Source organism: Oncorhynchus gorbuscha, linkage group LG15, assembly GCF_021184085.1.
Source record: "Oncorhynchus gorbuscha isolate QuinsamMale2020 ecotype Even-year linkage group LG15, OgorEven_v1.0, whole genome shotgun sequence".
Lineage (NCBI taxonomy): Eukaryota > Metazoa > Chordata > Actinopteri > Salmoniformes > Salmonidae > Oncorhynchus > Oncorhynchus gorbuscha.
Genome location: NC_060187.1, coordinates 84,474,884 through 84,495,545, shown reverse-complemented (window position 1 = coordinate 84,495,545; position 20,662 = coordinate 84,474,884). Strand labels below are relative to the sequence as shown.

At 45.6% G+C, this 20,662-nt stretch overlaps 1 protein-coding gene across 4 annotated transcripts; it reads left to right on the top strand.

Annotated features, from left to right (window-relative positions):
• Nucleotides 1-129: 129 nt before the first annotated feature.
• Nucleotides 130-19,888, top strand: LOC123998294 (epithelial splicing regulatory protein 1-like). Of its 4 annotated transcripts, none has more exons than XM_046303376.1 (15): nucleotides 130-523; nucleotides 1,001-1,129; nucleotides 2,009-2,125; nucleotides 2,925-3,036; nucleotides 4,123-4,284; nucleotides 4,383-4,437; nucleotides 4,837-4,947; nucleotides 5,045-5,177; nucleotides 8,309-8,671; nucleotides 10,998-11,222; nucleotides 11,318-11,585; nucleotides 13,932-14,109; nucleotides 15,577-15,703; nucleotides 16,585-16,711; nucleotides 17,889-18,026. In XM_046303376.1, the coding sequence occupies exons 1-14, from the start codon at nucleotides 392-394 to the stop codon at nucleotides 16,684-16,686; spliced, it is 2,214 nt and encodes a 737-aa protein (XP_046159332.1). In that variant the 5' UTR covers nucleotides 130-391; the 3' UTR covers nucleotides 16,687-16,711; nucleotides 17,889-18,026. The 4 variants fall into 4 exon arrangements, with proteins under 4 accessions (XP_046159332.1, XP_046159330.1, XP_046159331.1 ...); XM_046303377.1 differs by having other exon boundaries at nucleotides 131-523; nucleotides 11,318-11,573; XM_046303374.1 differs by lacking the exon at nucleotides 16,585-16,711 and having other exon boundaries at nucleotides 17,889-19,888.
• The last annotated feature ends 774 nt before the right edge of the window (nucleotides 19,889-20,662 follow it).

Sequence of the window (20,662 nt, the reverse complement as noted above, 5' to 3'; positions counted from 1 at the left end):
TCAGTTTCGTCCAGTTTGCTTCCGTTTAAGAAGCGCTTTGCAACAGAATCTGCGTAATGAATAGGCCCAATGCAGGTAGCTACCTGGGTCACGTGGTCCGCAGCGCACACAGGTAGGTGCATCACAAAAAGGGAACAGTAGGTGCATCACAAAAAGGGAACAGTCAGCCATTACACTGCGATGAGGTGTGCCTGGGATTTTGCATAGATTATCAAGCAATCAAGAAGCAACTAAAAATTTCTGGAGTTGCTGATCACACCTTTGCGCATAGGTGTCTGGGTGTGGGTGGCTGGATTCTTTGGGTTCTATACTGTTCTGGGGTGTAGCTGTAGGTTATTTTCTATTTCTTTGGGTGTAATTAGAGTATTTTCTTTTTGTATTTACCCTGAAAATGACGGCTCAGGTAGACTACCTGGCGGTGTTGTTCACCACCACATCTGGCGCGAGCGGAGACCTCTTGGGTTCGGACGAGACGGAGCTCGAGCAGTTGGTGTGGCAGCTCGTGGACCTGAAGAACAAAAAGGTAATCTTTAAAATATTTTCCTTTCTTTATTAAGAGAATATGATAATGACTATTCTTTTCAGGAGGAGCTAGATGAGGTCATCTATAGAAAGACAAAGTATTCATCGAGCATAACCGGAATGCTCTCTGCGTCAATGTGCCCTATTTGGTTTAATAGACGACCACCTTTCTTTTGTTTATGAGGTAATATAATAATAATAATATATGCCATTTAGCAGACGCTTTTATCCAAAGCGACTTACAGTCATGTGTGCATACATTCTACGTATGGGTGGTCCCGGGGATCGAACCCACTACCCTGGCGTTACAAGCGCCATGCTCTACCAACTGAGCTACACAGGACCACAGGTCTAATGACAAAACTGATCATAAGTGTGCCATAAATCGGCTACCCATTATGCATATTAAAGTGTGTTTTTTAAGTTCACACATTGTTATTTTAAATGTACTGAAGTGTGTGTTTTCTCTCTGGTCCAGTTGGGAAAGGTGAATGAGGTGTTAATAAGGCCTGAGCACTCAGACCTTACAGAAGATTGTCTGGGGGAGAGAGAGGACAGCGAGGAGTCTGTCTCTACAGTCACAGGCTTGGAGAACGCGCTAAACCAGGTACAGACAGTATCTGTTGTCTCGTGATTTTTTTGAAATACATTTTCGAACTTATCATATTCTGCTTTGCCATCCATTCACTTGAAATCAGGGGAACCGATGCATTGATTGGAGTTTTATAACAATTGATTGTTTATTTAGGCCTTGATCCTGGGATATCTAATTATAATTGGCTAATAATGAATCATCGTTTTTTGATCCCTATATATTTGATGGCATTTTACTTGACAGCCTGAGGGACATTTATACAAGTCCATTGAGTGATGAGGAGGTGTGGATCTTTAGAGCTTAGTAATGCAAATGAGCACCCAATTTGCATAATGAGGCTTAGCAGCAATTAAAGTGCTTGTTCTCTGAAACCAAAAATATAAACCATACATAGACAAAAGACAATAGACAGACATACACACACAAACATCGATGACATCACCCCACAAATCGTTTCCAGCCACTTGAAAGTAACAACAAGCCTTTCAAGCTGGTTTTTATCACAAGCAGTCATTTGTACGCCTATATTTGGATGTTTTTGTAAATATTTTGTCTTCATGGTAATACTTTCCATTAAGGTAGACTCAGTTTAAATAGTCTATAAACAGCATTAATAGGTTGTTTATTAGTCAGTAGGAAACAGTTATAACTCATTGGATGAAATTGTATACTGTGGTCAATGTTATGCCGCTTGCTGAATAATGAAATTATAAATGGTTGCATTGTTAATCATCATCACCAGAATAATGATCACACTTTTAACCAATAAAATGTTAGTGGATTTTCAATATTACCAGTGAGTTGTTCTGTAATTGTTTATTACAGATGTATTATCTGATCTTGATTTCAAGAGTTTACATTGTAGCTGTTCTCTTCCTATGTTATGAATAGTTCCATCTGAGATTGACCAATGAGGTGAACAGCTTAGGCGCGGGCACGTCAGTGTGTGTGTGTACGGACGGGCAGCTCCACATTCGCCAGGTTCTCCACCCCGAAGCTGCGGGCAAGGTAAGGGTACAGGCTGGCAGGGCGGGGAGCACAATTACCTCCAGCAGAAGCGTTTGGTGTTCACAGAACCATAAAGACATGTGTTATGTCAAATGTTTTGTCAAGATCCTGCTCTACATGATGTTGAAATGGGAGGTTGTCTTGACATATTCTCTTGGCTTTGTTTGAACATGAACGCGCACACACACACACACACACACACACACACACACACACACACACACACACACACACACACACACACACACACACACACACACACACACACACACACACACACACACACACACACACACACACACACACACACACACACACACACACACACACACACCGTTCTCCTATTCCATCTTGAGTCCCCCCCCCTCACATCTAGTATGATATACAGACCCATGGGGAACCTAACTTTATTGACATGAGTAAATATGTATATGAGGGTAGTAAACAGACAGCGTAGCTCCTGATACGACCCAACACCTAACATCTGTCAATGGTTGGCTGCACATGTTCTCTTCCTCCTCTCTACTGTTCAATCAATAATAGTATGGTCAGAACGTTTTTAAAGTGGCATACTACAGTATATTTGGTCCGTGCAAGACTCAAACTCTGGTGATCCAAGCATATGCCACATTCAGGTCCCCTGGGTTAATGTATGTGACTTTACCCACTGGGCACACACTGGTTGAATCAACGTTGTCTCCACGTCATTTCAATAGAATTACGCTGAACCAACTTGGAATAGACGTTGAATTGACGTCAGTGCCCAGTGTGTAATGTCTGCAGTTGTCTTCCTCGGCAGAACCTGGCACTGCCAGAATGTTTCAACTCCTTTTTTGACCTGAGGAAAGAGTTCAGGAAGCACTTCCCATCTGCAGACACCAAGAGCCTGGAGGTGCAGTACATGGCAGAATGTATCCTTACAACTGAGAAACACAGCAATGACATTCACAGCAATGACACTCACAGCAATGACACTCACAGCAAAGACACTCACAGCAAAGGCACTCACAGCAATGACACTCACAGCAATGACACTCACAGCAATGACACTCACAGCAATGACACTCACAGCAATGACATTCACAGCAAAGACACTCACAGCAATGACACTCACAGCAATGACACTCACAGCAATGACACTCACAGCAAAGGCACTCACAGCAAAGGCACTCACAGCAATGACACTCACAGCAATGACACTCACAGCAATGACACTCACAGCAATGACACTCACAGCAATGACACTCACAGCTCACAGCAATGACACTCACAGCAATGACATTCACAGCAAAGACACTCACAGCAATGACACTCACAGCAATGACACTCACAGCAATGACACTCACAGCAAAGGCACTCACAGCAATGACACTCACAGCAATGACACTCACAGCAATGACACTCACAGCAATGACACTCACAGCAATGACACTCACAGCAATGACACTCACAGCAATGGCACTCACAGCAATGGCACTCACAGCAATGGCACTCACAGCAATGACACTCACAGCAATGACACTCACAGCCATGACACTCACAGCAAAGGTACTCACAGCAAAGACACTCACAGCAAAGACACTCACAGCAATGACTCTCAAAGCAATGACACTCACAGAAATGACACTTGGTTCATTTTACAGCTTTGCATGAACCCTGCTTCTGTAGTGTAGCTTCATGCCGTTAGTGCATGTGTGTGTGTGTGTGTGTGGTTGTGAGTGAGAGTGAGCACGAGAGTGTGTGTGATACTAACACACTCCAATGGGGGAGGTGTCTGCAGGCCTCAGGGTGTTGGCTGTGGGACTAGAGGTTTTGAAATGCAAATAGAGACACAATTGACGTGTCTCACTGTAGCTCCAAGAGGAACATGCTGTGTGTTGAGCCAACAGGACCAGCCCTACACACCTACCAGGAAGCAGGACTAACACACACACACATGCACACACACTTTGCTTGCTCCTCTCCTGTAGTTTTCTCCTTGACCACGGTTTCCTCAGCTCTCAGTGTAACTGTGGAGCCAGTAGCCATATTGGAGCCGCCGACCGTACTGGATCCAAAGGCTGTGTTGGATCCGACGGCCATGTTGTCACCGGTCACAGCAGCACTGCAGGTCCAGACCATGGCCAACATCGTTCTAGCCCTGCTATTGGAACCCTTATGTGAGTGACACACTAACTTACACAAACTCTGACTTTTCTCACAATGTTGTCGTTGTTGCTTATCTTTGACTTCTGCTCTGGTCTTCTGTTTGTTGTAGGTCACACATTCTCAAATCCAGAGAGAGTCACTGAGAAGTTTGAAAGTGGCACTTGGTAACTAGACTCGTTAAGATAGATTAGCAGTAAGGTAGATGATAAGACACTATTCATTGGTGTTCTTACATAGTTGGATGGAGCGTGTGAGTGGTTTGATGCTAACTGGTGTGTGTGTGTGTAGCAGTAAGATGGAGCGTGTGAGTGGTTTGATGCTAACTGGTGTGTGTCTGTGTGCGCGCATGTGTGTAGCAGTAAGATGGAGCGTGTGAGTGGTTTGATGCTAACTGGTGTGTGTCTGTGTGCGCGCATGTGTGTAGCAGTAAGATGGAGCGTGTGAGTGGTTTGATGCTAACTGGTGTGTGTCTGTGTGCGGCATGTGTGTAGCAGTAAGATGGAGCGTGTGAGTGGTTTGATGCTAACTGGTGTGTGTGTGTCTGTGTGCGCGCATGTGTGTAGCAGTAAGATGGAGCGTGTGTGTGACAACACAGTGATCAGAGCGAGGGGGTTGCCGTGGCAGTCATCTGACCAGGACATCGCTCGCTTCTTCAGAGGACTCAACATTGCCAAGTATGTGTGTTCATTGTCTAGTGGTGTGTTGTGTTTGACTCATTTCTGTTACGATGGTGTGTAGTGTATTGAAATTGTTTTAATATGTGTTGTCCAGAGGTGGTGCTGCGTTGTGTCTGAACGCCCAGGGTCGGAGGAACGGAGAGGCTATGGTCCGCTTCATCAGTGAAGAGCACAGAGACATGGCCCTGCAGAGACACAAACACCACATGGGCAACAGATACATAGAGGTAATCTGTTAATAACCTATTATCAACCTATTACTAACCCTCACCCTAACCATCGATACATAGAGGTCATCTGTTAATAACCTATTATCAACCTATTACTAACCCTAACCATCGATACATAGAGGTCATCTGTTAATAACCTATTATCAACCTATTACTAACCCTAACCATCGATACATAGAGGTAATCTGTTAATAACCTATTACTAACCCTAACCATCGATACATAGAGGTCATCTGTTAATAACCTATTACTAACCCTAACCAATGGTACATAGACATAACCTGTTAATAACCTATTACTAACCCTAACCAACGGTACATAGAGGTAATCTGTTAATAACCTATTATCAACCTATTACTAACCCTCACCCTAACCATCGATACATAGAGGTCATCTGTTAATAACCTATTACTAACCCTAACCATCGATACATAGAGGTCATCTGTTAATAACCTATTACTAACCCTAACCAATGGTACATAGAGGTAATCTGTTAATAACCTATTACTAACCCTAACCAACGGTACATAGAGGTAACCTGTTAATAACCTATTACTAACCCTAACCAATGGTACATAGAGGTAATCTGTTAATAACCTATTACTAACCCTAACCAATGGTACATAGAGGTAATCTGTTAATAACCTATTACTAACCCTAACCAATGGTACATAGACATAACCTGTTAATAACCTATTACTAACCCTAACCAACGGTACATAGAGGTAACCTGTTAATAACCTATTACTGACCCTAACCAATGGTACATAGAGGTAACCTGTTAATAACCTATTACTAACCCTAACCAACGGTACATAGAGGTAACCTGTTAATAACCTATTACTAACCCTAACCAACGGTACATAGAGGTAACCTATTAATAACCTATTATCAACCTATTACTAACCCTAACCAACAGTACATAGAGGTAACCTATTAATAACCTATTATCAACCTATTACTAACCCTAACCAACAGTACATAGAGGTAACCTATTAATAACCTATTATCAACCTATTACTAACCCTAACCAATGGTACATAGAGGTAATCTGTTAATAACCTATTACTAACCCTAACCAATGGTACATAGAGGTAATCTGTTAATAACCTATTACTAACCCTAACCAATGGTACATAGACATAACCTGTTAATAACCTATTACTAACCCTAACCAACGGTACATAGAGGTAACCTGTTAATAACCTATTACTAACCCTAACCAATGGTACATAGAGGTAATCTGTTAATAACCTATTACTAACCCTAACCAATGGTACATAGACATAACCTGTTAATAACCTATTACTAACCCTAACCAACGGTACATAGAAGTAACCTGTTAATAACCTATTACTGACCCTAACCAATGGTACATAGAGGTAACCTGTTAATAACCTATTACTGACCCTAACCAATGGTACATAGAGGTAACCTATTAATAACCTATTATCAACCTAACCCTAACCAACAGTACATAGAGGTAACCTGTTAATAACCTATTATCAACCCTAACACTAACCAAAGATACATAGAGGTAACTTGTTAATAACCTATTATCAACCCTAACACTAACCAAAGATACATAGAGGTAACCTGTTAATAACCTATTATCAACCCTAACACTAACCAAAGATACATAGAGGTAACTTGTTAATAACCTATTACTAACCCTAACACTAACCAAAGATACATAGAGGTAACTTGTTAATAACCTATTATCAACCTATTACTAATCCTACCACTAACCAACGGTACATAGAGGTAACCTGTTAATAACCTATTATCAACCTTTTACTAACCCTACCACTAACCAACGATACATAGAGGTAACCTGTTAATAACCTATTATCAACCTTTTACTAACCCTACCACTAACCAACGATACATAGCCGTAATTGCCGGACTATAAGCCACTACTTTATTCCCACACTTTGAACCTCGGGGTTTATACAATGACGAGGCTAATTTATGGATTTTTCCCGCTTTCGCAAGATTCATGCCGTCAGAAAACTGAGCACCGTCACATAATGTGTCGTAAATCGAGCGCGCTCAAACTTCCCATCATTCTGATTACGGTAGTCATTTTGTCACCCTCATCATGGCAAAGACACAGAGAAATGCATATGATGCAGCTTTCAAGTTGAAGGCGATCGATCTGGCTGTTGGAAAAAGAAATAGAGCTGCTGCACGGGAGCTTGGCCTTAATGAGTCGATTATAAGACTTTGTAAACAGCAGCGTGAGGAACTGACTCAGTGCAGAAAGACAACAAAAGCTTTCAGAGGGAAGAAAAGCAGATGGCCCAAAGTATTTGCAGCCACTCAACATCAGTGTAAATCGTGCATTTAAGGTGGCGCTCCTTGTTCAGTGGGAGGCTTGGATGACAAGTGGGGAGAAATCCTTCACTAAAACAGGCCGCATGCGAAGAGCAACTTATGGTCAAGTCTGCCAGTGGGTCCTGACAGCGTGGAGCATTGTCAAAAAATCCACTATCATCAACGGGTTTGGAAAGGCTGGACTGCTGCGTGTTGAAGAGGCAGCATGAGATCAGCGGGGTATTTGCCTCCGGATGAAAGTGAAGAGCACGACAATGAAAACGATCCAACATCGGATGAAGCAATTCTGAGGCTATTCAACTCCGACAATGAAGGAGATGACTTCAGTGGTTTCAGTGCACAGGAGGAGGCTTGGTAGGCTACTGTTTTAATTCTTGTTACAAGCCGTGTTTTGTTAAAGTCTATTTATTTTTGTTACAAGCCATGTTTCGTTTAAAGGCTGTGTAAAGTTCATTTGTTTCAATGTACTGGTAGGCACCTGCGGCTTATAGACATGTGCGGCTTATTTATGTACAAAATACATATTTTTTAATAATTCAGTGGGTGCGGTTTATATTCAGGTGCGCTTAATAGTCCAGCAATTACGGTAACCTGTTAATAACCTATTTTCAACCTTTAACTAACCAACGATACATAGAGGTGACCTGTTAATAACCTGTTATCAACCTTTACTAACTCTATCTATGGTGTGGCTCAGATACTAACAACACCAGTAAATAAGTAAACATAACCTGTAAATAACAGCTGGTTCACAAAGAGCAGGAGTTAATGCCATGTCTTTTCTGCTGCAGGTGTACAAGGCAACAGGAGAAGACTTCCTTAAGATAGCAGGCGGTACCTCCAGTGAGGTGGCGTTGTTTCTGTCTCGAGAGGACCAGGTGATTATCAGGATGAGAGGTCTTCCCTTCACCGCCACACCTGACCAGGTGCTGGCCTTCTTCTCCCAAGGGGAGGGGCCTAAAGAGGCGTGTCCTGTCAGTGGTGACAAGGATGGCATCCTATTTGTGCGTTTCCCTGATGGAAGGCCGACAGGCGACGCCTTTGTCCTATTCGCCAGTGAGGAGCATGCTCAGTGCGCTCTCAGGAAGCACAAAGACATCCTGGGAAAGAGATACATTGAGCTGTTCAAGAGCACCGCCGCTGAGGTGCAACAGGTATGAAGAGGGGGAGGGTTTGTCTGTCTGTTAATGTGCAACAGGTATGAAGAGGGGAGGGTTTGTCTATCTGTTAAGGTGCAACAGGTATGAAGAGGGGGAGGGTTTGTCTGTCTGTTAAGGTGCAACAGGTATGAAGAGGGGGAGGGTTTGTCTGTCTGTTAAGGTGCAACAGGTATGAAGAGGGGAGGGTTTGTCTGTCTGTTAAGGTGCAACAGGTATGAAGAGGGGGAGGGTTTGTCTGTCTGTTAAGGTGCAACATGTATGAAGAGGGGGAGGGTTTGTCTGTCTGTTAAGGTGCAACAGGTATGAAGAGGGGAGGGTTTGTCTGTCTGTTAAGGTGCAACAGGTATGAAGAGGGGGAGGGTTTGTCTGTCTGTTAAGGTGCAACAGGTATGAAGAGGGGGAGGGAAGAGGGGGAGGGTTTGTCTGTCTGTTAAGGTGCAACAGGTATGAAGAGGGGGAGGGTTTGTCTGTCTGTTAAGGTGCAACAGGTATGAAGAGGGGGAGGGTCTGTCTGTCTGTTAAGGTGCAACAGGTATGAAGAGGGGGAGGGTTTGTCTGTCTGTTAAGGTGCAACAGGTATGAAGAGGGGGAGGGTTTGTCTGTCTGTTAAGGTGTGACAGGTATGAAGAGGGGAGGGTTTGTCTGTCTGTTAAGGTGCGACAGGTATGAAGAGGGGGAGGGTTTGTCTGTCTGTTAAGGTGCAACAGGTATGAAGAGGGGGAGGGTTTGTCTGTCTGTTAAGGTGCAACAGGTATGAAGAGGGGGAGGGTTTGTCTGTCTGTTAAGGTGCAACAGGTATGAAGAGGGGGAGGGTTTGTCTGTCTGTTAAGGTGCAACAGGTATGAAGAGGGGGAGGGTTTGTCTGTCTGTTAAGGTGCGACAGGTATGTCTGTGTGTTGGAGGAGGGATGTGCGTCTGTCTGTTGAGGTGGAACGTGTGTGTCTGTTTTGTCTGCTAAAGTGCAACAGGTAGAAAGAGAGAGGGAGGGAGTGCGCATGCATGTGTGTGTGTTGGTGCGTGTGTGTGTGTTGGTATAGTCCTGGTGGGGGTTTCTGTAGGAAACCTTAGCAGAGGATTTAAAGGTTTAAGGGTGTGACACAGAGCTTCAATAGAACACGGGCATTTACTTTAATTAACAACTGGATGAGCGAGTGTGTGTGTGTGTGTGTCTGTGTGTGTGTGCGTGTTTGTGTGTGTGTGTAGCTGTGTGTGTGTGTGTGTGTGTGTGTGTGTGTGTGTGTGTGTGTGTGTGTGTGTGTGTGTGTGTGTGTGTGTGTGTGTGTGTGTGTGTGTGTGTGTGTGTGTGCGGTCAATGGGAGGTTTGTTGAGCAAACACTTAAATGATCTGGTCTGTGAAAGATTACCCTCCTAATACACACACACACACACACACACACACACACACACACACACACACACACACACACACACACACACACACACACACACACACACATACTCACCTCACCTCACCTCACCTCTCATAGTCTTAATAGCCCTATTCATTGATAAGCAGGTGTCTCAGCTCTCAGTGTAGTAACATTCCCATGCACTTAGACTCCTACACAGTACAGGTTTATATGCTCTAGTGGTTTTAGACTCCTACACAGTACAGGTTTAAATGTTCTAGTGGTTTTAGACTCCTACACAGTACAGGTTTAAATGTTCTAGCGGTTTTAGACTCCTACACAGTACAGGTTTAAATGTTCTAGTGGTTTTAGACTCCTACACAGTACAGGTTTAAATGTTCTAGCGGTTTTAGACTCCTACACAGTACAGGTTTAAATGTTCTAGTGGTTTTAGACTCCTACACAGTACAGGTTTAAATGTTCTAGTGGTTTTAGACTCCTACACAGTACAGGTTTATAGGTTCTAGTGGTTTTAGACTCCTACACAGTACAGGTTTAAATGTTCTAGTGGTTTTAGACTCCTACACAGTACAGGTTTAAATGTTCTAGTGGTTTTAGACTCCTACACAGTACAGGTTTAAATGTTCTAGTGGTTTTCGATGTCTGAAGGTGAGAGGTCAAGAGGTCAGAGTTCAGTGGTAGTGAGTGACCCTGAGGGGGCTGGGTTACAGTTCTTCTCCAGGACGGTAAACATTGTAATATCCTGTTGGCAACCAGCCAGATCCCTACTGTCAACACACAAACACACACACACCTTTTCAATACAGACACACACACCTACACACTTAATCGGAATACCCCTGGCAGATTAAAACCAGGAACTCCAGAGAGAATATGCTTGTTTATGTGTGTATGTTGTTGCTGAACCAGCACTTATAACCATCTAACCGTATAACTCTCTCTGTGTGTAGGTGTTGAACAGGTACACGTCAGCCCCTCTGATCCCCGTGGCTCCAGCTCCCCTGGTGTCAATGTTGCCCTCTGTGTCTCTGTTGCCCTCTCCTGGTGGTGTGAGGGACTGCCTCAGGCTGAGGGGGCTGCCCTACACCGCCACCATAGAGGACATACTGGCCTTCCTAGGAGAATACACACACGACATCAGACCACACGGAGTACACATGGTGGTCAACCAACAGGTAGGTACACACTATATAAGCCTGCTCACGCACACACACACACACTATGCATACTGATACTAAAGTTACCCTGCTGTGTGTGTGTATCTCCATAGGGTCGTCCGTCAGGGGACTGTTTCATCCAGATGCGTTCAGCAGAGCGGGCTTTCTCTGCCTCCCAGCGGATCCACAAGCAGGTGATGTCTGGTCCGGGCCAGGCTGGCAAGCGAGGGGTTAACAGCCGCTATGTGGAGGTGTTCCCCTGTAGCGCTGAAGAGATGGGTCTGGTGTTGATGGGAGGCTCCCTCTCACACACACACATTCACACACACACCGGGACCAGGAGTGGGACAGGGCTCAGCCCGCCGCCATGTAAGTCCAGACGTAAGTGCTGCTGGGAGCTGGGCGCTTCGGGACCGCAGGGTAGGTGGGCTGCCACAGACCAGGGGGCAGGAAAGGGTGAGGGGATAGAGGTCAGAGGTTAAATCTTGCCCCCTGTCTTCTTTTCTGTCTGGGTTCTCTCTGATCTAGAACTCTGGGAGGGTAGGAGCGTCTGACCTGACCAGAGGGGTAGGAACCTGGGGTGTGAGTGTGTGTGTTACCCCTTGTGGTTTGGGAATATTCTGTGTGATTTTGGTGAATTTGCATGCGGGGAGAAATCTGTAGTTCATTGACTGTTCAATGAAAACATCTTCTTCACACACTCTGATTAAAAACAGTGTGTTCCAATGGTTTATGTGTGCTTGGCATGTGTGAGGCCTCTTGCCCAATTCCAAATGGATCCCAATGTGCTGGAAGTATTGGATAGGTGTGTAAGCAATATTACAAAAGTGAGTTGAAGGGAGGGACTCAGGATTGATTTAGGATTGGGCTTGAGTCTTTCAGTCAGAGTGTGTCCAATCAGTGGGGCTGTGTGAGAGGTGGGTGGAGCTGAGCTCTGGTGTGTAGTGATGGAGATGTCTAGTCATTGAGCTCTGGTGTGTAGTGATGGTGATGTCTAGTCATTGAGCTCTGGTGTGTAGTGATGGGGATGTCTAGTCATTGAGCTCTGGTGTGTAGTGATGGAGTTGTCTAGTCATTGAGCTCTGGCGTGTACTGATGTCTAGTCATTGAGCTCTGGTGTGTAGTGATGGGGATGTCTAGTCATTGAGCTCTGGTGTGTAGTGATGGAGTTGTCTAGTCATTGAGCTCTGGCGTGTACTGATGTCTAGTCATTGAGCTCTGGTGTGTAGTGATGGAGTTGTCTAGTCATTGAGCTCTGGTGTGTAGTGATGGTGATGTCTAGTCATTGAGCTCTGGTGTGTACTGATGGTGATGTCTAGTCATTGAGCTCTGGTGTGTAGTGATGGTGATGTCTAGTCATTGAGCTCTGGTGTGTACTGATGGTGATGTCTAGTCATTGAGCTCTGGTGTGTAGTGATGGTGATGTCTAGTCATTGAGCTCTGGTGTGTAGTGATGGTGATGTCTAGTCATTGAGCTCTGGTTTGTACTGATGGTGATGTCTAGTCATTGAGCTCTGGTTTGTACTGATGGTGATGTCTAGTCATTGAGCTCTGGTGTGTAGTGATGGGGATGTCTAGTCATTGAGCTCTGGTGTGTAGTGATGGAGTTGTCTAGTCATTGAGCTCTGGCGTGTACTGATGTCTAGTCATTGAGCTCTGGTGTGTAGTGATGGGGATGTCTAGTCATTGAGCTCTGGTGTGTAGTGATGGAGTTGTCTAGTCATTGAGCTCTGGCGTGTACTGATGTCTAGTCATTGAGCTCTGGTGTGTAGTGATGGAGTTGTCTAGTCATTGAGCTCTGGTGTGTAGTGATGGTGATGTCTAGTCATTGAGCTCTGGTGTGTACTGATGGTGATGTCTAGTCATTGAGCTCTGGTTTGTACTGATGGTGATGTCTAGTCATTGAGCTCTGGTTTGTACTGATGGTGATGTCTAGTCATTGAGCTCTGGTGTGTAGTGATGGTGATGTCTAGTCATTGAGCTCTGGTTTGTACTGATGGTGATGTCTAGTCATTGAGCTCTGGTTTGTACTGATGGTGATGTCTAGTCATTGAGCTCTGGTTTGTACTGATGGTGATGTCTAGTCATTGAGCTCTGGTTTGTACTGATGGTGATGTCTAGTCATTGAGCTCTGGTTTGTACTGATGGTGATGTCTAGTCATTGAGCTCTGGTTTGTACTGATGGTGATGTCTAGTCATTGAGCTCTGGTGTGTAGTGATGGTGATGTCTAGTCATTGAGCTCTGGTGTGTAGTCCCGTGTAGCTCAGTTGGTAGAGCATGGCACTTGCAATTCCAGGGTTGTGGGTTTTGATTCCGACCGGGGACCAGTATGAAAATGTGTGCACTCAACACTGTAAGTCTCACTGGATGAGAGCATCTGTTAAATTACTCAAATGTAAAACAATCATGGTGATATAATATTGAGGTCATTAGTGGGGTCAGGAGTCAAGCCCAAACACACGTCTGTAGAAAGTTAAAGGTGTTCAATGAGGAGGGTCGTTTTTGCAGAAGCCTCTTTTAGAAACAAACTACGACCGGACCATGTCACATTGCCATTGTAGACGACTGGGAAGCACACTGTAGTCTGCTTACAGCAGCCATCTTTAGATGGGACCAGGGGATCTCTAGTTCTCTGTGTGCCGTGTTGGGCATGTGTCCTTTCCGTGTCCTTGCCTTGGCGTGTTGTCTAACTACCCCCCCCACCCACCCACAATCCCCCCTCCCAGGTCTGTCTCCTCCCTCCTACTCCTTCCCACACATCCCTTCCATCATGCCGGCTGAGGCTGCCGGCCTATTCCCTCCCATTGGGCAGGTGCTGCTGAGTCCCCGCCCCCTAGGACCTGGACACGCCTACTACCCAGCTAGCACTCAGCTCTACATGAACTACACTGCATACTATCCCAGGTAAGGACTATTACGGGTTGGACAAGGAAGGGGAAGGACATACACAAGGGTAGTTAATGATATCAGTGCCCCAGATAAGAACTGTTAGCCCCCTGTTAGCCCCATTAACCATCCAGTCATATACTGTAAGTGGCTTGGGGGCTGGGAGGGAGGGGACATACACGAGGGTAGTTAATGACTGAACAGTAGTGTGGTATCAGAAGGAAGAGCAAACAGCACTAAGACCACAATGACCTTTCTAATATATAATAATAATAATAATCCCTCCTCCTCCTCCCCCTCCTCCCTCCTCCTCCCTCCTCCCCTCTCCTCCTCCCCCTCCCTCCTCCTCCTCCCTCCTCCCCCCCTCCTCCTCCTCCCTCCTCTCCTCCCTCCTCCCACCTCCTCCTCCTCCCCCTCCTCCTCCCTCCTCTCCCCCTCCTCCCTCCTCCCCCTCATTCTTCCTCCCCCCCTCCCCTCTCCTCCTCCCCCTCCCTCCTCCCACCTCCTCCTCCTCCCCTCTCCTCCCCCTTCTCCTCCCCTCTCCTCCTCCTCCCTCCTCCTCCCACCTCCTCCTCCTCCCCCTCCTCCCCCTTCTCCTCCCTCCTCCTCCTCCTCCCTCCTCCCACATCCTCCCCTCTCCTCCCCCTCCTCCTCCCCCTTCTCCTCCCTCCCCCCCTCCTCCTCCCTCCTCCCACCTCCTCCTCCCCCTCCTCCTCCCTCCCCCCCTTCTCCTCCCTCCTCCCACCTCTTCCTCCTCCCACCTCCTCCCACCTCCTCCCCCTCCTCCCCCTTCTCCTCCCTCCTCCTCCCCCCCTCCTCCTCCCACCTCCTCCCCTCTCCTCCTCTCCTCCTCTTCACCCTCTCTCTCTCCTCTCTTCTCACTCTCTTCTTACTCTCTCTCCTCTCTTCTCACTCTTCTCCCTCTCTCCCTCCTCTCTTCACCCTCTCTCTCCTCTCTTCTCACGCTCTTCTTACTCTCCGCCCTCTCTTCTCACTCTTCTCCCTCTCTCCCTCCTCTCTTCACCCTCTCTCTCCTCTCTTCTCACTCTTCTCCCTCTCTCCCTCCTCTCTTCACCCTCTCTCTCTCCTCTCTTCTCACTCTCTTCTTACTCTCCCCCCTCTCTTCTCACTCTTCTCCCTCTCTCCCTCCTCTCTTCTCTCTCTCCTCTCTTCTCACTCTCTTCTTACTCTCTCTCCTCTCTTCTCCCTCTCTCCCTCCTCTCTTCACCCTCTCTCTCTCCTCTCTTCTCACTCTCTTCTTACTCTCCCTCCTCTCTTCTCACTCTTCTCCCTCTCTCCCTCCTCTCTTCACCCTCTCTCCCTCCTCTCTTCACCCTCTCTCTCTCCTCTCTTCTCACTCTCTTCTTACTCTCTCTCCTCTCTTCTCACTCTTCTCCCTCTCTCCCTCCTCTCTTCTCTCTCTCCTCTCTTCTCACTCTCTTCTTACTCTCTCTCCTCTCTTCTCACTCTTCTCCCTCTCTCCAGTCCCCCAGGTTCTCCCAACACTATAGGGTACTACCCCTCTCCCACCCCCCTGCCCTCCCCTGGGGGAGTGGTCCGTATGCATGGCCTCGCCTATAAAGAACTGCTCAACACCATTCAGGGATACCAGGTAAACTGTGTGTGTGTGTGTGTGTGTGTGTGGGTGTGGGTGTGGGTGTGTGTGTGTGTGTGTGTGTGTGTGTGTGTGTGTGTGTGTGTGTGTGTGTGTGTGTGTGTGTGTGTGTGTGCGCACTTGGATGTGTTTAACTATATTTGTGGGGAAGTCCCCACATGAATAGTAAACAAACATGTTGTTAGTCACCACAAGGTGAAACGTTATTTCTATAAGGTTTATGGTTAAAGTTGGAATTAGTCTTAGGGTTAGAATTAGGTTTAGGTTTAGGGGCTAGGGTTAGTTTTAGGGTTAGGGGTTAGGTTTTAGCATTAAGGTTAGGATAGGTTTAGGGGTTACGAAAAATTTGATTTTGAATGAGACTGAATTGTGTGTCCCCACACAGTTAGATATACAAGACTGTGTGTACATTCATGTGTGTTAGAGAAAGTGTGTGTGTGGGCAATGTGACCGGTATAGTATGTGTTGCCGTGTCCTCTCATGTCTCACGGTCGATCCAAAGGAAGTATTCCAATCTGCTAATGGAGGAGTGTACTATACTGTCAGGTATCCACTGTATTTACCTGGAGGCTATCAAACAAGTTAGTCAGGTCTACCCTCCCTGTTCTGTTCCCTCCCTCACAAACACCCACAGGCATTCTGTTGGGTGGATCTCCACTGCCTGCTTGGACTTGATTTGGCTGCTCCTCACTGATACACTAGGAAATAGCCAGTGAGTTCAGCCTGTGCTAATGAACACTAGTTTGGAAGTTGAGGTGATACTATATACTGTAGATAAATCAGCAGTAATCATCTTGTAAAGGCTGACTCTTCTGAACACACAGCCCAGCCTGTCTCTGTCTCAGTCCCCTGTGTCTCTGTCCCCCTCAACACTATAGTACGCTACTGAGGATGGCCTTGTGCACGCTCATGCTAACATGCACGATCACGATCCCTCCCGGACCCTGCTCACGCAGCCCAAAGAGTGGGTGTGTATTTAAGGGGTGTGTCCTAGGCAGGCGGAAGGTAAGGATTGGCTGACAGGGTCATGGGGCGTTTCTCCTTTCCTTCGTCTCCGGGACGATGTGGTTGTGGGTGTGGTTTGAGATTCTGGGTTACTAGAGGGTCACGGCGTAGAGTCTAGCTAGGGGGGATTGCAATGCCCCAAACCACACTGTAAAAAAAGATGATGGTTCCACCAGAGAAGGTTGTGTTGATCGGGACACAGAGTAGATGTTCCCCCCTCAACCACTGGTCCAGGATCAGATGTCTTCTACCCCCTGATGATTCACATTTGGATTGTGTGTGTGTGTGTGGGGGGGGGGTAATCTGATCCTAGATCTGTGGTTAGGATGGGGTGTGTTGGATAATCTGATCCTAGATCTGTGGCAACCAGCTACAATAGGACTGTGAGTTTGTTAAACAACATATTTGTTGAGAAAACTCACAATCCTATTCCAGCTGATTTCCTTCTCGACATCTATATTTTTACAGTGCAGATCAGATTACCCCACAAACCCAAGGATCAGATTATCCCACACATCAAATCCTAACCTCAGATCTAGGATCAGATTATCCCACAAACCCAATCCTAACCTCTAGGATGAGAATACACCACACACCCAATCCTAACCTCAGATCTAGGATCAGATTACCCCACAAACCCAATCCTAACCTCTAGGATCAGAATACACCACACACCCAATCCTAACCTCAGATCTAGGATCATATGTTTATTTAATTTAACTAGGTAAGTCAGTTAAGAACAAATTCTTATTTACAATGATGGCCAAGGAACAGTGGGCTAACCACCTTGTTCAGGGGCAGAACGACAGATTTTTACCTTGTCAGCTCGGGGATTCGACCTAGCAACCATTTTGGTTACTGGCCCAACGCTCTAACCACATTCTCTGGTGGAACCTAGAACCGTACCTGTTCTATATGGTGAATTTCTACCTGGTGCTGTCTGACTCAGCCCTTCCAAGGCGTGTTCCCGTTTCCTCCCCGGGGCGCTGTAGTGTGATAGATAGTGTTATCACTGCTGTACTAGTGTCAGGTGGGGAGGTGGTGGACTAGGTGATGGAATCCTCTGGTGCTGGGACAAGGAAACCTTCAAACCACATAGACTCCTTTCCTTTCTCTTTTCACTTCCTCTCTTTATCTTCCTCACCCTCTCTCCCTGCCTCTCTCCCTCTCTCTGTAGAGTCCTATGGAGGCATTGCCTGTACTGAGCAGTATGATTGGTCAGTCCAGCAGCGGTGATGCTCTGATGCCCTTCCCCCCTCTCCTGACCAAGCAGGGAGGGCACTACCTGGACCTAAACATGCTGTAGAAGGCTCAAAGATCCACACACTGACACTCACTACCCACACACTATACCAGGGGTGTCAAACTCATTTTACCACAAGGGCCAGATTGGGGTTTCACCCAGATCTGGAGGGCCACAGTGAAAAGTGGTTATATTTCCTTTTTTATATATAAATATATATAACACATGGCTCTCGATATTAAACTGTGCCGAAAGTTTGACATGCCTGCACCACAATATCACACAACACACACGTGAGCATGCACCCCCCCAAAGGACATGTGGGGAATGTCCTGGCCTCCAGCTCTGATGTGTGTTCCCTGTCTGAGTTTTGTGGTATATACAGTGTATATGCATGAGAGCAGAAATGTATTTTATATCAGAGCTTTGCCTCAGCCAAACAGCAGCTCTGTCTTATATTGCACATAGTATTTTTAAAAGCTTTCTAGAGAGACGTTCTAAGATGTTACAACCACTTCAGGAGACGTCTGTTAGAAGTAGAGCTGCGTTTAGTACTAATTATTCATCGGAACCTTTCTTCATGACTTGCATGCATTTGTGTATGTGTGTAAGTGCTTGTGAATGTGTGTGTGTGTATAAGTGTGTGGATGTGTGCGTGTGTGAGAGAGAGAGGAATGTGCATAGTGCACTACTCTCTCTAGATACTGTATGTATATATTTTATACTGTCTGTCTGAAAACGTTATATTACATTTTATTTCTTTATACTTTCTATAGTTGTACAATCCAATACTAGAACATTGTATTAGGAAGCCTCCTGCATGAAGAAGTTAGTAGTGCTAAGCTACACTCAGATGTTTACATGTTATGGAAAATATAAAGCACTGCTAACCAATCAGATTACTATACAGATTATACTGTATATCAACAGCATAGTGTCTGACATAAAAGTCAAATGCTGAATCACTCCCACACCCCACCCATCTAACCTGTTTATGTTTGCCTAGTTCCACTCCACCCTTGCCTTTTGTATGTGATGCCAAGCTGAGCCCAGAGCCAGGAGATTACTATTCCTGTTGCCGGTGGTGTAAAGTACTTAAGTACAAATACTTTAAAATACTACTTAAGTAGTTTTTGGGGGGTATCTGTACTTTATTTTACTATTTATATTTTTGACAACTTTTACTTTTACTCCACTATGTTACGAAATAAAAGTATGTACTTTCTACTCCATACATTTTCCCTGACACCCAAAAGTACAAGTTACATTTGGAATGCTCAGGCAGGACAGTAATATGGTCCAATTCACACACCTATCAATATAACGTGTTGTAATCCCTACTGCCTCTGATCTGGCAGACTCAAGAAAAGAAAATACTGCGTTTGTTAATGAATTATTTTTTTTTACGACAGTTGAGTACTTTTTCCACCACTGTACTTAAGGACATTTAAAACCAGATACTTTTAGACTTTTACTAAAGTAATTTTCGATTAAGTCATCTTCACTTTTACTCAAGTATGACAATTGAGTACTTTTCCCACCATTTCCTATTGCCTTACCCAGCTCGGTCCCAACTCACTGTGATGGAGATTTACCACTGTGCTCTCTGGTTCCTTACTGTAATGCCACTGTGCCTGCATCTCAACAGTCTACTTCACTGACATAAATGGACATTGTTCTCATCTATCATGAGTTTTCAGATCAGTGCAGACTAAGGAGATGAGGCAAGGAGAGGACCGCGCTTCAGACTATTGACACCAGTGTGTTTTACTCCCATGAAGGCCAGATTAGACAGTAGAGCTATAAATGGCCCATAATGATGTAATACATTGATGTCTGCTGTGACTGTGGGTCCCTGGCTGTCCAGGGAACTCTCCTGTGACCACACTGACACTAATAAATAGAACATGTGAAACAAGCCTGTCTGGGAAACTCATTGTTTACCAATCAAACGCACTGTCTGCGAATTCATTATTCATTACAACAATCAAGTGAGCAAATTGGAGTGAATAGCCTATGATGAGTGGGTCTGTGATCTGCTGCGTTCACACACTCCCACACCTCTCTCGTACTGCTAACGTGAGGCCCGCTGTTGACAGAATGTGGCTGAGGAGGAAGACTGAGAACTCCCTGCCACGGTGTACTGACTCAGTACCTCACACACCTTTTCTCACACTATAACAGTACTATTGTCATCCTGAAACATAACTCTAGCAGTAAAAAATGGAGGGAGATGAGGGTAGAGGAAGAGAGAAAACAAGAAGCACTAGGACCCCGAGGGCAGAACTAGCTTTGTATAACACTACGACCCCACCCACATTCTCGCTCACTCCAAAACACTACCTGATCCTGTTTATGCACCAGTTTCTCTTGATTCACCTGATACACACCAACACACTTCGCGAGCAGAGAACAGAATGTTTGTTAAAGTTAACATGTTGTCTTTATTAAGGTTAAACACAGGGATATAGAACATAGACAATAACAGCAATAAGGAACTGCACAGAAACATGGCAGAGCTGTATAACCTGAGCTCTGACCCAAACTCACCAGTTAGTTCCATGTAACCACAGGCCTAGGATCAGATTAGTTCTAAGATTAACCATAAGGAGGCTGTAAAAAGGCCTGATCCAGGTAGTGGTTATGGGCAACTACAACTGATCCAAGCTGCAGTCTGTTTGGGTCTGTCTCCATCTACAGGACAAGAC

What these genes read in the sequence shown, in the direction of transcription:
- LOC123998294 (XM_046303374.1), top strand. Translation starts at nt 392, where the DNA reads ATGACGGCTCAGGTAGACTACCTGGCGGTGTTGTTCACCACCACATCT. An exon ending in TGGACCTGAAGAACAAAAAG is followed by an intron (nt 524 to 1,000) that starts GTAATCTTTAAA and finishes TCTCTGGTCCAG; the next exon opens with TTGGGAAAGGTGAATGAGGT. An exon ending in TGGAGAACGCGCTAAACCAG is followed by an intron (nt 1,130 to 2,008) that starts GTACAGACAGTA and finishes TGTTATGAATAG; the next exon opens with TTCCATCTGAGATTGACCAA.